We start from the raw sequence: 15984 nt of genomic DNA, 5'->3' as shown, positions 1-15984 counted from the left end.
GACCACAAACTGAATGGTAGCTTGCAGTGCCAAGCTGCGGTAAACAAAGCTAGCAGGGTCTTGTCCTGTATTAAGAAGGGGATGTATTGCAGAGACAAGTCTATAATTGGGCCTCTATATAGATCGTTGGTTTGGCCACATCTGGAGTACGCGGTCCAGTTTTGGTCGCCGGTACTGAGAAGGGATGTCCTTGAACTGGAGAGAGTCCAGCAGAGGGCAACAAAACTAATTAGGGGAATGGAGGACCAGAGCTATGAGACAAGGCTTCTGACCTTAAACATGTTTACGCAGGAATTAAGGAGATTAAGGGGGGATATGATTTTCATGTACAAGATGTTCAATGGTGACAGCAACATTGGCAACAAACTGTTTGAGATTAACTCCATTACAAAGCCTAGTAAGAGCTGTTAAGGCCTGGAACTCACTGCCATCGGCAGTGATTTCAGCCAAGAGTGTAGATTTGTATAAGAAACGTTTGGACAATTTCTTGAGGGACCGTAATATCCAGGGATACCAGTATCCCTAAGAATGAGATGATGCATGGACCTATATGGGTTGGACTTGATGGACGTATGTCTTTATTCAACCCCAAATACTATGTAACTTGATTTCAGTCAATATTTATTTACCTCTGTAGTGTCACATCATGTTAGTGATGTTTCGAAACCGCATGGTCCCTTCTTCAGGCAAACAAAGAGTGACCACCAAAAAAACATGTGCAGCAAAATATACATGGCTGTGTAAACCAGTAAACCAAAGACCCAAAACCCTCCCCTTTGACGTCACACTGACCTCATATTCCTGCCATCAGAAGTGCGATGGGTCCTATTTCGATATTGAAGACCACGTAACCGATTTCTTTGCACCTCCGGTTTCTGCTCATCACTCTGAATATTTACATACCAATGGCGGCGAACCAAAATCAATCATCTACAGTACTGGGGCATCTATCAAGTCAATGGAAGGAAACGACCAGACAACGTTGAGGACCACAAGTAACACATATAGTCTGGAGGAAATTGAAACAATTCTCTTCCCAGCTGACACCATCAAAGCCTTTGGCACAGACACGGTTGATGACATCTTTAAAGAGCTGAAAGGACTTAGGAGGAGACGAACGAATTTGGAACTTCATGGTTAAACCTTATTGGAATATTAAAAGGACAAGAAAAATCCCTAGAGGATTGCGGATAACAAACCAATTCTGTGAAAAGTAGTGTGAAGTGTCTAACCAAAATTTACTGAACTACATGATTCTAGTCATCGAAGAGGTGAAGATACAACTATGCCAAGTTAACAGAGAGATTGCTGCCTTAGCGGTATACAGGACTCCTTTTGATAACGCGTCATCAAAAGGAGTCCTGTGTTGATACACAGGCATCTGTGCAGCTGATATTCAGATATAATTCTGGCTCATTTCATATGATTTTACTGATTCTCATTGTGAGTATGTTTTTACCTTGTACTTTAGCTCACATTATTAAAAACCATCTACACTAGGGTGGGCGCCCTTCTCTCTTCTTTTCTCCCATAGTGTTGCAGCTTCCCAGGTTGAAGTGGGGCAGAACTCCTAGTTATCCTCGCTTGCACTTTATTTTCATCTGTTGGTCATCATTGGCGCTTTGAATTTTTTTCTTTTCTTACTATTATTATGATGTGGCTGAGCAATGAATGAGCAGGCATTGAGCATGCGCGACCCTATGGGGGTCACTGCGCAAGCGCCAGCTGAGCCGGCCAGGATTGTACCAAAAGATCACGTCAGATAGTAACCATGGCGCCACAGAAGCCAGCAACGGTTATATGGAGGTGCAAGCAGCGTTGATAACGCCCCTTTCCCAAACGTAGATGTGTGCAGTGCGTGATCACATCGTTTCTTTGTGGCGTGGTTGCCATGGTAGTGAAGACGCCACCTATATCCGCACAGAGAGATGCGTGTGAGGCGGGTCCAACTCATGAGTGACGTAATAGGGAAATAATTCCGGTTTTTGGTTATGGCGCTGATCGCGAACATTTAAGAGAGAGATAGACCTATACATCATCACAAGGTTTAATTGTTCACTCTAAATGAATACACAGATGCACTTGTATTGTACATTATATTGATAATGGGGGGGATATGACATCAGTGTGACATCAAAGGGGAAGGTTTTTGGTCTTTGGTTTACACAGTCATGTATATATTGCTGCACATGTTTTTTTGGTGTTCACTCTTTGTTTGCCTGAAGAAGGGACAATGCGGTTCCGAAACGTTGCTAATATGATGTGACTCTGTCGTATATTTTTCCACATCTGGAATTTAATTTACAAACTTCATGTACTCAATCATTGTAAAAGGTTTTTACATAATGTGTATGTAAATTGAGGCATGACCTATACTGCTTTGCCCACTATCATACAATGAGAAATAAACCTTAACATTTTTTTAACTTGTAATGGTAATGAGACAGCAAATACCCTCTATTTTAAAAAGACACTATTATGCAAAGAGCTTGTCTTTCTCACTGCTCCCAAGCCCTACTCCACAGAAGTCACTGTTTCCATATCGAACACTGCAGACAGCTAACAAGCTGGAAACAGCTAGAGTATATGCAGTTTGGAATAATTGCTAGTTCTTGTGAGACATATAAATACCCGGTGACTCTACTTAATGGACGGCATTTTGTTTCCATCTAGCTCATCCCACCATAATATGCCTGGTTATATAGTCCTTTCAGTGTAAGTACTGTACAAACTGTAAACAGTAAAAGTGTATATGCATCAGATTTCCTTAATCGAAAAATACAATCAAACAAAAAAAACTCACCACTTCAGCACTTTCCAGCATGGCCAAGATAAAGAAAACATATTTCTGTCCAATCTCCAATGCCTTGTTTTCAAAGCCATCATAGTTCTTCTGGTCTCCAAGAGTGAAATGTCCAGGAAGAGACTGGAGCCGAGCTGCCACATATGGTTTAGGGTACTCCAGGTGTCTTAGGTAACGCAAGCTACGACGATGCTGCTTTGTCTGAAATAGCTGTGAAATGTAAAAGACAAGTTGTTATGATTTGCCTCCTAAATTAAGCGTGGGGCAATGCAGCATAAATGAAAGTATTTAAAAAATGTTTTTACGTCTATAGTTACGATTAAAGCTTAACCCCAGGCAGACAAACTACACCATTAACTTCAGGCACATATTCTTTAAAAATCATTAAATTTAGGTTTAAATAAAACTAACCTAAATACCTGACTCTGTCCAGAAATTAGCCATCTGTAAATCCCATGCAGAGGAGAACTCACACGGGGGGAGAGAGGGACAACAGTGTAAGGCAATCCGAGCGCCCTTACTTTGCATCATTCTGGCAGCGAAGTGTCTAAGGGCCAATTACCTAAAATTTACTTTCTAACAAACATTTCATCTCTACAACTATGAAACTGACAATAGGTAATGCTTATAATAACAAGATTGTTGTACTCACCATAATAGTTAATATTCAATAGTAAATTGAGGGACACATGATTCATTGACATTTGGGTTATACTGCCACCTACAAGGGGATTTGGACACTGACAAAAAACAGTGACCCGCCTGTAATAACCCAAAACAGCGCGCGCGCGCACACACACACACACTATGTCTCAGTTTTGTAACAAAGCAGTGCTGAGAGCAAAACTATAAAACACAGAGAGGTAGGACCTGTGCCCTCAAACTCAAAGAAAAGGACTTTACAGTGTTTACAAAAGTCCTATTTTATATTTCCTTCACTGAGGGTTACAGGATTTATTGTGACGTTCAAAAGCAGTCCAACTGAGGAGTGGGCAACACAGCAAACAAAATAACTGGGCACTGCCTTCAGCTCATAGAACCACCTGAAGGAACTTGCGCTGAAACCTGCCATCTGAGGAGGCTTGAACACCCACCTCGTAAAACAGCCGTGCAAATCTGGGAAACAGTTGCCTGGTGCTTGCTGGTCAGGATTGGCTTAAGAACAACCAGTGTACCTTCCACGGTTCAAGGCCTTCTATACCCACCATTGCTGTGAGTGCATTGTATGCTTTTATTTCTTTAAATAAAATCATTTTACTCCTATTCCCCAACTAGCTGCTGTTTTTGTTGCTTTCCTGTTTCAAATTTTAAATTTAGAGCGATATTGCCACCTACCTCCTGAACCGATGATCGCCCATTGAAATTGAAGATCTTTCCATGACACATAGTTACATAGTATTTGAGGTTGAATAAAGACATAAGTCCATCAAGTCCAACCTATTGTGTGTATGCATTTATGAGCTGGTGTGTGCATGTATATGTGTCCATGTGTGATTTTTCTCTTAGCAATACCTGTACCCCTGAATGTTATGGTCTCCCAGGAACTCGTCCAGGAGTCTCTTGAATGATTCCACACTCTTAGCTGAAATCACTTCCTGTGGCAGCGAGTTCCAGACCTTAACCGCTCTAACTGTGAAGAACCCCCTGCGCCCTGTGTAGTGAAATTTGTTTTCCACCAATTTTTGGTTGTGCCCTCTGGTCTTTGTTACGGAGCTGACCGTAAACAGTTTGTTACTGAGGTTGCTGTCACCCTTGAATAGTTTATACATGAAAATCATGCCCCCCCCTTAATCTCCTAACCTCCAACGAGAACATATTTAATTTTAACAACCTTGTTTCATAGTTCAGATCCTCGAACCCCTAATGAGTTTGGTTGCCGTCTTCTGGACTTTTTCCAGCTCAAGGACATCCTTTCTGAGTATTTGCAACCAAAACTGGACCGCATACTCCAGATGTGGCCGAACCAGTGATCTATAAAGAGGCAAAATTATAGACTTGTCCCTGCAATACATTCCCTTCTTAATGCAAGACAGGACTCTGCTAGCTTTGTTTACAGCAGCCTGGCACTGCAAGCTATTCTTCATTCTGCGGTCTATAATGACCCCCAAATCCTTCTCCGTTTCCGACTTCTCTAGTTGCACACTCATAAGTGTATAGGCCATTTGCCTATTTTTTACTCCAAAGTGCATTACCTTACATTTATCGACATTGAACTTCATCTGCCATACAGTTGCCCACTCCCCGATTTTCTCCAGGTCCTCCTGTAATGTTATAATGTCTAAATCTGTGTCTACTACCCTCCCAATCTTCGTATCATCAGCAAACACTGAGATATGACTTCTCACTCCCTCCCCTATATCATTAATAAATAGGTTAAAAAGCAAGGGACCCAGCACCAAACGCTGGGGTACGCCACTCATGACCTCCGCCCAGTCTGAGAAGGTGCCATTAACTGATACTCTTTGCGCACGTTCTTGTAGCCAGTTTTCTATCCACGTGCACACTAATTCATCTATGCCCATAGCCCTTAGCTTGTATAACAAGCGTTTATGTGGCACCGTATCAAATGCTTTGGCAAAGTCCAGATATACTACGTCCATTGGCCTCCCCCCATCCAGATCTCTACTTACCTCTTCGTAAAAGGTCAGCAGGTTGGTCTGGCAAGAACGATCCTTCCTAAATCCGTGCTGCACATCACTTATTATACTATGATCCCGGACGAATTCCACTAAGTAGTCCTTAATAATTCCCTCTAACAGTTTACATACTATGCATGTTAGACTAACTGGTCTATAGTTCCCCGGTTGGCATTTTGACCCTTTTTTGAATATAGGTACCACATTAGCCCTTCACCAGTCTCTTGGCACTCTACCAGCCATTACGGATTCCTTAAAAATGAGGAACAATGGTCTTGTTATCTCCTTCCTAATGCTTTATTTGCATTTAGTAGTTTAAGCCTATGTTGTATCCCCGATTCAGTCAACCATTCAGGTGTATTTCCTGTTAAATTATGTGTTTTATCATGTACATTAAACCCGCCTGTTTCCTTGGTGAATACCGACGAGAAGAAAGTATTTTGCGCCTTTGCCCTCTCCCTGTCGCTTGTGAATAACGACCCATTTATGTACTTTATTGGGCCTATCTGTTCCTTTCTCCCCTTTTTACTGTTTATGTACTGAAAAACATTTTTGTGGTTCTTTTTACTAACTTCGTCGATATAATTTTTCACATTCAATTTTAGCTGCCGGCACTGCCAGTTTACATATTTTATTAAATTCTTTGTAGTTTTGGAATGCTGATACTGTCCCCTCCGTTTTATACTTACTAAATGCAATTTTTTTTTCCTTAATGTGTTTCTTTACCGATCTACTTAGCCATATTGGCTTTGTTTTTGATCTTTTACTTTTGTTCCCCAGCGGTATACACCTGGTAATAGCATTTTTAAATTTGTTCTTGAAACAGTCCCACTTCTGGTCAAAGTTTAGTTTATCAAATACGTTTTCCCAATCGATATCACCCACCATATTGCATAGTTTATCAAAGTTCGCCTTCCTGAAGTTTAGGCTTCTCGTCCGCCCATCCCCCTTCCCTTTCTTGCAACCAATATTGAAAGCAATCACCTTGTGATCACTAATGCCCAATGTCTCCCCGATTACAACATCCTAAATTAACTCATTGTTCGTGATGATCAGATCTAGGATTGCATTTTCCATAGTCGGGACCTCAACCATCTGATCCATGAAATAGTTTCGGAACATATTAAGAAAACGGGCTGCCTTAGCCGATTTGGAAGCCCAGTTGATATTTGGGTAATTGAAGTCTCCCATTACCACAACATTACCCTCTTTCCCCGCTATTTCTATTTGCGATTGTAGGTGGGCCTTCCCCTCCTCCCCCATATTTGGAAGTTTATAACAGACACCCACAATAAGTTTACGGTTAGGGGTAGGGCTCGTCCCCCCCCCCCCCCCTTCTTGCCAGCCTGTCCCTCCTGAACAGGTTGTACCCTTCTATGTTAGTAGCCCAATCCTGTGTGCCGTCTAACCATGTGATGTTCTATGGAAGACCCCCGTAGCTGATACATATGCTGGTTTTTACCGGTCTTTTGTGAGTGCATACATTACCCCTCTTCTCTGTCCTCTGGTGTCACTTAGATATAATGCACAAGATTGTTGCATTCTTCTCTTGTTTTTTCATTATCTCTACAGCTCATTTTCCTCTGCTTGCATACAAGAGCGACACACCAAAAATATTTGATACCTCTCCTCCTCAGGAACCCTGTTTTAGTGCGCTGAGGGATTTTAATGTTTTTAGTGCTAATCCTTAAAATAATAAGCATAAATTATGATTTGTGTAAGCCACAATAAATGAGGGAATGAGAAGCTTGTTTCCGTTTACGGGGACCACCAGGGATGAGCGGGAGTCAGTGTTTCTAAGGGAGGCAGTGGCTGCAAGGTAGGCACATACAGCTCAAACTATATCTAGACAATCAAGGGAGATCTTTTTATGTACTGGGGCCAGACAGAGAAACGGAAGCACAATGTCCTAGTTGAGGTGAAAAGCCAAGACCCCCTAGGAGAAGGAAGGAGGGTTTAGGCCTTACCACCTTATCCTTGTGTTTAACCCCTTCATGACTCATGACGGCATAATCCCATCATGAAGTCTGAGGGGTTAAACAGACGCGGGGAGCCTGTTCAGTTTTGTAGAGCCGGTGGCCGGCTTTACATAAGAAGCGATTCTGGCGGCTCAGCTGCCGCCAGATCCCTTCTACAATCTGGTAACCGTGTATGCCAGAGTGAGAGCAATAATTCTAGGGCAAATATTTACACGCATTTCAAAACGAATGACATGTAGGGGCTTTTAAAGTGTCCTCTATGGACTTTTTGGGGTAATGAATTCTGGAGCAGTTTCACTGACGCACACAATTTTTAACCTGGGCATATTGGGTATCTATTTACTTGTTGTAACCTCATCTTTTATATTTTAAAAAAATGGTATTATATAGTGTTTTGTGGCACTAACTTTAACTTTAGTGCATTTTTCACAAAGTTTTGGGGTTTGATAATAAGCTACGCTAATGTCGTACATCATAAAAATTTGCAACTGCCACCATTTTATTCTATAGGGTCTTGGCTTTCAGAAAATATATAATGTTTAGGGGTTTTAAGTAATTTTCAGGCCTAAAATGTGGATTATAACATGGGTGCAAAAAAATGAAAAAAAGGCCTTTGTCCTTAAGGGGATAACAAGAAAGGACAGTGCCACCAGTTTAGAAACATGTCGCACAGAGATGATAGCAACAATGGAAACAACCTTGTGAGCAAGCATGAAAAAGAGGATATCTCCCATAGGTTGAAAGGGCATATTTTTAGTGCTGAGAGAACCAAATTCACATCCCACAGAGAAAAAAGGTAGGCGCACATGGGAGAGTCACATGAAGAAGAAAAAAAAACCCCCAGTGCAAAACAAAGTTCTTAACCACTTGCTGATTGAGTTGTTAAAACCCCTTCCTGTCCAGGCCATTTTTCAGTATTCAGCGCTGAGGTACTTTGACATTTATTCAGTCATGCAAAACTGTACTGAAATATATTGTATACCATATTTTATCGACAGATAGAGCTTTCTTTTCGTGGTATTTTTATTTTTTATTATATAATGAAAAAAGTACAGCAAATAAAAAAAAAAAGTGTTTCCCCTACATTATGTTATAAAACATTTATTAGCACCCAATTTTTTGGTTAAATATTAAAGATGGGGTCACGTCGGCTAAATAGACACCAAACATGTCAAGCTTTAAAATTGCGTGCACCTGCGAAATTGCAAAAAACTACTGCCTAAAATTAGCCATAGGTGAAGCTTTTACCACTCATCGGTTTAGTTATCAGTAATTAATCGCCCGAAAAATGATAGCTCTCACTGTGACATTCCCATCTATATGTAACATGTTTGGCGTAAACGTTGTTTTCGCACGTAGGCGCACATTTATGTTTATAAGTGGGTGCACGCGGGGAGGGGGACTTAAAACTTTGTTGGGTGTTTTTAGTTTTTTGGGAGAATTTATTTTTCTTTACACCTAATTTGATTGCTATCACATAGAGGACTAAAAATCCCCTTATGTGATAGCAAAAAATAATGACAGGTCCTCTTTATGGAGACATCAGGGGTCTCCAAGACCACCAATGTCACCTGTGGTTTCCCAAAGAAGCTGATGAAGCAGAGATCTGCTTCACCAGCTTCTTCTCTGTCTATAGCAGCCAGAGACATGACAGCTAAACAGCTAAAGGCGGAAGTGATGTAATAGAGTACTGTTGTCAGGACACCAGGGTAGGGCTGTGATATCACTTTATAGAGGGAATATATATCACCAGAGATGTTATAATCTTTTGTTCACAGGAAACCAGACATCACAATTGAAATATGAATAGGCAGCTCAGGCCTAATTCACACCTAGCTGCTAAATGGCTCCCTGTAAGGTCACCGCTGTAGACTCTGCGACTGCAGACCACAGCAGGGGGCAAAACACACTATATTGCCGAAAGTATTGGGACGCCTGCCTTTACACGCACATGAACTTTAACAGCATCCCAGTCTTAGTCCGTAGGGTTCAATATCGAGTTGGCCCACCCTTTGCAGCTATAACAGCTTCAACTCTTCAGGGAAGTCTGTCCAGAAGGTTTAGGAGTGTGTCTATGGGAATGTTTGACCATTCTTCCAGAAGCGCATTTGTGAGGTCAGGTACTGATGCTGGACGAGAAGGCTTAGCTCGCAGTCTCCGCTCTAATTCATCCCAAAGATGTTCTATTGGGTTGTGCAGGCCAGTCAAGTTCCTCCACCCCAAACTCGCTCATCCATGTCTTTATGGACCTTGCTTTGTGCACTGGTGCGCAGTCATGTTGAAACAGGAAGAGGCCATCCCCAAACTGTTCGCACAAAGTTGGGAGCATGAAATTGTCCAAAATGTCTTGGTATGCCGATGCCTTAAGAGTTCCCTTCACTGAAACTAAGGGTCCAAGCCCAACCCCTGAAAAACAACCCCACACCATAATCTCCACTCAACCAAACTTTACACTTGGCACAATGCAGTCAGTCAAGTACCGTTCTCCTGGCAAACGCCAAACCCAGACATATCCATCAGATTGCCATACAGAGAAGCGTGATTCATTACTCCAGAGAACACGTCTCCACTTCTCTAGAGACCAGTGGCGGCGTGCTTTACACCACTGCATCTGACGCTTTGCAGTGCACTTGGTGATGCAAGGCTTGGATGCCAATCTGAAGGCCACACAAATTTTGGAGGTCTGTAGCTATTGACTCTGCAGACAGTTGGCAACTTCTGCACACTGTGCGCTTCAGCATGTGCTGACCCCACTCTGTCATTTTACGTGCCCTACCACTTTGTGGCTGAGTTACTGTTGTTCCCAGCTGTTTCCACTTTGTTATAATACCATTAACAGTTGACCGTGGAATATTTAGTAGCAAGGAAATTTCACGGAACACCTGAATCCAATAACTTGGAGGGGTGTCCCGTTACTTTTGGCAATATAGTGTACATGTATATTCTGGCTTCTTAACAACTGGGAATGGTTGTCACCTCTATAGATCAAAGGAATTATGTTTCATCTCTAATAAAATCCAACTTATCAGTCATAGGGTGATTAAACTGATTCCTTCTGATTGTACATATTATAAGCAACATGCACATATAAAATTGTAGGCGTTAGGTTGACACAATTCTCTAGAAAATAAAAAAATAGGTATTTAGGGTCTGCTTGCCACAGCTATGTGGTGAGCGGACTCCTTGCTATCGGGCTGACGCGCTGGTATCGGAAATCCCACCCCCGATGCAGGCATCGGAACCGGCGGGCCCAAATAACTAGGGCTGCAACTAAACTAATGATTTTAGAATCGATTAGTTGGCCGTTTTTTCAATTAATCGGGCAAAAAAAATAAAATACCATCCTTAATTTAAAATGAAATACACATATGCAGTGTTAAACTTAAAATTTACTTCAGAATTAGACTTCATGCACAATTTTTGGCAATCGCACTGCACTGGAAAGCACGGCATTGCGGTACCGTGCGTTCTGTGACAGGCTGCAACATATATTTTCATAATCAGCCAATTATTTTTCTGATTAATTGATTATTCGGATAAAAAAAAAATACATTTTTTAATTATTTAATATTATTTAATAAATATTACTTGAATTATTTAATGTATTAGTTATTTAATTATTAAATATTATTTAATGGACATATCACATTATTCTGCATAGCTTTTATCCCTGGCATGTGTCACAGAAAGGAAGGAAGGAAAACATTACGAAGCAGACTTCCCTCCTGGACTCCTCTCACTAGACGCCCTTTCTGGGGGAACCAGATTGGCTACACGCTTGAATCCGTGCCGTGACATGAGGATTCATAGGTGTCAGCCAATTGGCTAGAGATAAAATTTTTCATCTTGCCTAGCTGAGTGCGGGAGGGATATTGTTAGACACACTTCCCGCAAAGTTCCACGCACCGCCGCTTTCCTTTGCTGTGCGTGGCTCCTTTCACAGGCTTTAGGGCCAGTTCACACCATCTCCGGTGTGTTCCGGCACGGTTAGTGGCCGGAACACACTGGATCGCATAGTGGAAACCACCTTGCGTTCTGGGGCCCACCGGTGCCATTCAATGGCACCACTGACACACACCCCCTGCCACAATGTGATCACCGGAACCAGAACAGGTGGCACAGCAATGCCCGTGTTCCGGTCCAGTGCGATCGCAAAAATATAGTGAATGGCACCATCGTGCCCACTCCCGCCCCAGAATGCAGGGAGGATTCCACTATGCGATCCAGAGCGTTCCGGCCACTAACTGTGCCGGAATGCACTGGAGATGGTGTGCATCTGTAAATGTCTTCGCTGCCCGGCCGGCGCCACCCCCTCCCATCTTTGTGCCCATGGCAGTTACACCGTCTTCCCACCCACCCCTGCCCGGTTTTTATGCCACTGACTCCACTCTGCACACACACACGGTACACTTGCAACACCTAATAAGCACACAACACACAAACAACACCTACTAAGATCACGTTACACATACAACACCTAGTACGCACACAACACGCATACATCACAAAGTATGCACATGTTACACATACAGCACATACAACACATACAACACATACAACACATACAACACATAATAAACACACAGCACATCGTACATACTACTTACACTTGTTCTACAGCTCTATTTAGCCCACCCACAAGCCACTATGAGCAGCCTGGGGAGGAGGCTGAGACATGGGGGGGCCGAAGATTCCAAACAGGATCAGTGCCCGCTCCTGGGACTCCGGGCGATGCCGGAACGGCCCTATTTATCCCGGGGAGAAGGAGGAGGCCGGGGGTCCTCCGGCAGTGCCCGGTCTGTCAGCATGTGTGTGAGGCAGGGAGGGGGAGGGTGCAGGCAGCCCACCTAATCGAGCGACCAACAAATCGATAATGAAAATAGCTGACAACCATTTTCATGATTATTATCGACTTTATTGATTAGTTGTTTCAGCCCTGCAACAGAGTAGCACCAATAAAGGAATTCCAACAGCAGCCTGTTCAATTCCAATCCATTGTTTCTGGGATCCGTGACCGCACCAGTCTACTACCCTCATAAGATGGTGCGCGGCTTGGTATATGGCATCATCCGGGAGTCCAATACCTCCTTTGGTCTTATGAAGACAGAGCACCGCTGAATTCTAGGTGTCCCTTGTGCCCACAAAAACTGGAGAAAGGTGCTATCAATCGATCACAGAAAAGATTACACCTACCAAACCATGAAAACGGTCCAGAATGTCACTGGGTTAAGTCTGACTTTATTTCCTTTAGAAGAGGAGGGAAGTAATCGAAAAAGTACAAGAAAGATCACGATAGGTCATAAGTTCCCAAGTATCTCAACGAGTGCTCCGACCAATGAAACGGAAAGTAGTACGGAGACCATCCAATTGAGACCAAGGAATGGAGACATTAAGTGCCTCGGACTTCTAAAAATGAATCGAAAGTTGGATAAAGCACCATAGTGATGGAAATCCTGCATTAGATTTGGCAAGGAGACAGTAGGATTCGTCAAGAAAAACAATAAATCATCTGCGAACACCACTATCTTGTTCGTCCCACCTCGACCAAGATCAACCCCCTAAATATTACAATTGTACCGAACCCTGTGTAGGAATGGTTCTAGGGTGATAATAAAAATCAAAGGAGAAAGGGGACAACCCTGACGAGTTCTATTACATATGGAAAACACATCCGTGTGTGCCATTCCCCCCTATTTGCGCCAAAGGAGAGCAATAGATAGCCTTGATCCAGGTAATTGTTGTATTACCCAGACCCAAAGATCGAAGGTTAATTTCCAAGTTTCTCAGTTGAATGCCTTCTCAGCATCCATAGAGAGGAGCATAACAGGCTTCAATGGAGCAGATGAGGGGTGGATCACATCCAGTACTCTAATAACATTTCCCTGAGCCTCTGTGGTGGGCATAAATCCGACCTGATGTAGGTGTATGACATTTTGCAGATAGGAGACAAGTCGGGATGCAAGAATCTTCGTAAATAACTTTAAAGAGGAACTTTACCCATATCTTTAAAATATCAACAAACACACCTTTAGAAGTGTTTAGTAATGGCAATCTACAAACACATACTTCCAGATAACTGCAGGCTTTGTATTCTTTGCATACCTTATTTCTCTTTTCTTTCCCAGTCTTCTGGCAGTGGCCATGTTAACTAAGGGCAAGTTACTAGCTCTCTTTACTTCCTGAAAATCTGGCACATGTGACTAGAACATGTGACCATACACATCCTCTCAGGGGAGGAAAATGCCTTTACCTGAGATCTCATTAGATTACAGATGATATTTCCCAGCAATGCTCTGCTTCCCAGGATGCAACACTTTGGCACATACATCATTTGTGCCAGAACTGGACCAGGAGCTGAATGAACTTAAATGAAAAACAAGTTTGTTTAACTAATGAATGTAAGACCATTTTAAATCAGCATGCAGAGCTGCATGCTGCTGTGATTTTTAGTGAAAGGGAGTAAAGCCCTACTTTATGTCGGTGTTGAGCAAAGAAATGGGCCTGTAATTTTGACACAACAAAAGGTCCTTACCGGGCTTAGCGAGTAATGAGCCCTCAGCAAATCAACAGGAAAAGATATACCCTCTCCAATGGCATTGTAGGCTTTCAGAAAATATGGTGTCAGTATGTCTAGGAATGTCTTATAATAAGGCAATGTAAGACCATCCAGTCCCGGGGCTTTTCCAGTGTTAGTCTGACCAATCACAATAGCGATATCCACGTTAGTTATAAGAGTTTAGAGAGACTATTACCTCCTCAGAAAGCAATGGAATTCCAGCTTCAGACAAATATTGTGCCATCCTAGATCTAAGAGATGAATCATTCTGTGACAATTTATAGAGGGAGAAGTAATAATCTTTAAACACAGCATCTAAGTCGGGCTTGAAGGTTGTTAAATCCGAAGACATAGCTGCAATCTCAGGAATGTAAGCCTGACATCTTTGAGTTCTTAGCACTGTCGGCAGGGATCAACCACGTGTTACCTAATTCGTAATAAATACATTTACATCTAGTCAGAAGACCCTTTGCTTGGGTGAGGCATAACGACTCGAGTTGTTCCCTGAGAGCAGCCCTTTCACCAAGAACCGACCGTGACAAAGATTGTTTATGAAGAGACTCCAGGCGATGGATATCAGTTAGTAAGCGCTCGAACTGTGCAGAACAAACTTTCTTCAGTCTAAGTCCCATTTTACCAAATAAACCCTGAATCAATGCCTTGTGTGCCTTCCATATGGTTATAGGGTCCAAATCTGAAATGTCATTGCAGGCGAAATAAGTGGAAAGGTCAGATTAAATCTCCGTCACAAGCCGAGGATCTTGCAGTAAAGATCGGTTGAAACGTGGTCATCAAGTCTAGAGACAATGATACAGGGACATGGTCAGAGATTGAAGCAATCCCTATAGACACCTCCTGTACCTTGGGCAGATCATGATGTTGGATAAGGAAAAGATCTATACGAGAATAAGATTGATGAGGATTGGAGTAGAATGCATCAACTAACAGTGATGTATGCAATTTTTGATCCATCTGAGAGCAGTGTAAGAGAGATGCGAAGATGACTTTGAGCTATCCAAGGGCAGGATCAAGTAACATGTTGAAATCACCCCCAATCACTAGAAAGCCTTACGCAGAACTGTGTAAACGTTCCAGAACGCTCTCCAAAAAAGGTATCTGACCAACTTTTGGTACGTAAAGGTTTGCAAATGTACACAAAGTACAACCTATTCAACCTTCACAAATAGAGCTCTACCATGAGGACACCACCAGGTATCCAGAACCTGCCACTGAACATTCTTATGCACCAGAATGCTGACCGCTTAGATTTCCCATCCAGAGATCCACAACAAGAAGCATGCTGGTAGTATCGGTTATAAAACTTGGGAATCTTGGAGATCTGAAAATGCGTCTCTTGAATAACAAATATCTGCACCGTTGAGTGATGTAATTAATTCAATGTGGCGGTTCTCTTCTCCGGAGTATTCAACCCCTTTACCTTTAGTGATAGCAATTGGCAAGGCCGGGAACACATGGCTCTAGAAGAGATAGAGAAAAAGGGAATGGAGGAGGTTGGAGACAGAGAGGAAGAGGAAAAAAAAAAAAAAAGGAGGGGGAAAATAAGTAAGCAGGAGAGAAAGACGACTAAGAAAAAGGGAATAAAGAAACAAGGAAGTTGAGAAAAGAACCAGAAACTGGGGGACAAGAGATATAGTACAAAGATAGTCCCAAGGAATTCAAAACAGTTGAGCAGAAACAGAAATAAGAAGATATAACAAACTATCAAGGGGTACTAAAGCCCCAGATGCTCACACTCTAAAGGGAAAATACAGCCATGAGTGCAGAACCTAAGTGGAGGTGTGACAAGACAAGGCAGTAGCCCACTCATCCTGCAATCCAAAAACTGGAAGAGATCGGAGATCGGAGTGGTAATCCACTCAAATATTAACCCTTAATAGGTACCTTTTATAAATATAACAACATGAGCATTAAACGCACCCAAAAATGCAAAATTGCAAAAATGCAAACATGAAAGCAGAGAGCATGGTCACTGCATATAAAACAGGGAGG

General features: G+C 42.4%; 1 protein-coding gene across 1 annotated transcript in view; it reads right to left on the bottom strand.

Moving 5' to 3' along the window:
- Positions 1 to 15984, bottom strand: part of LOC108794331 (receptor-type tyrosine-protein phosphatase S-like) — a 291487-nt gene that overhangs the window by 83055 nt on the left and 192448 nt on the right. Inside the window, exon 18 of the mRNA XM_018565355.1 lies at positions 2804 to 3004. Within this exon, the coding sequence (XP_018420857.1) occupies positions 2804 to 3004 (201 nt within the window). The remainder of the gene's footprint in view (positions 1 to 2803; positions 3005 to 15984) is intronic.

The sequence above is a fragment of the Nanorana parkeri genome, unplaced genomic scaffold (genome assembly GCF_000935625.1).
Source record: "Nanorana parkeri isolate BGI_ZX_2015 unplaced genomic scaffold, ASM93562v1 scaffold836, whole genome shotgun sequence".
Taxonomy (NCBI): domain Eukaryota; kingdom Metazoa; phylum Chordata; class Amphibia; order Anura; family Dicroglossidae; genus Nanorana; species Nanorana parkeri.
Note: the sequence above shows the minus strand (reverse complement) of the source record. Positions and strands in the feature narration are given on the sequence as shown.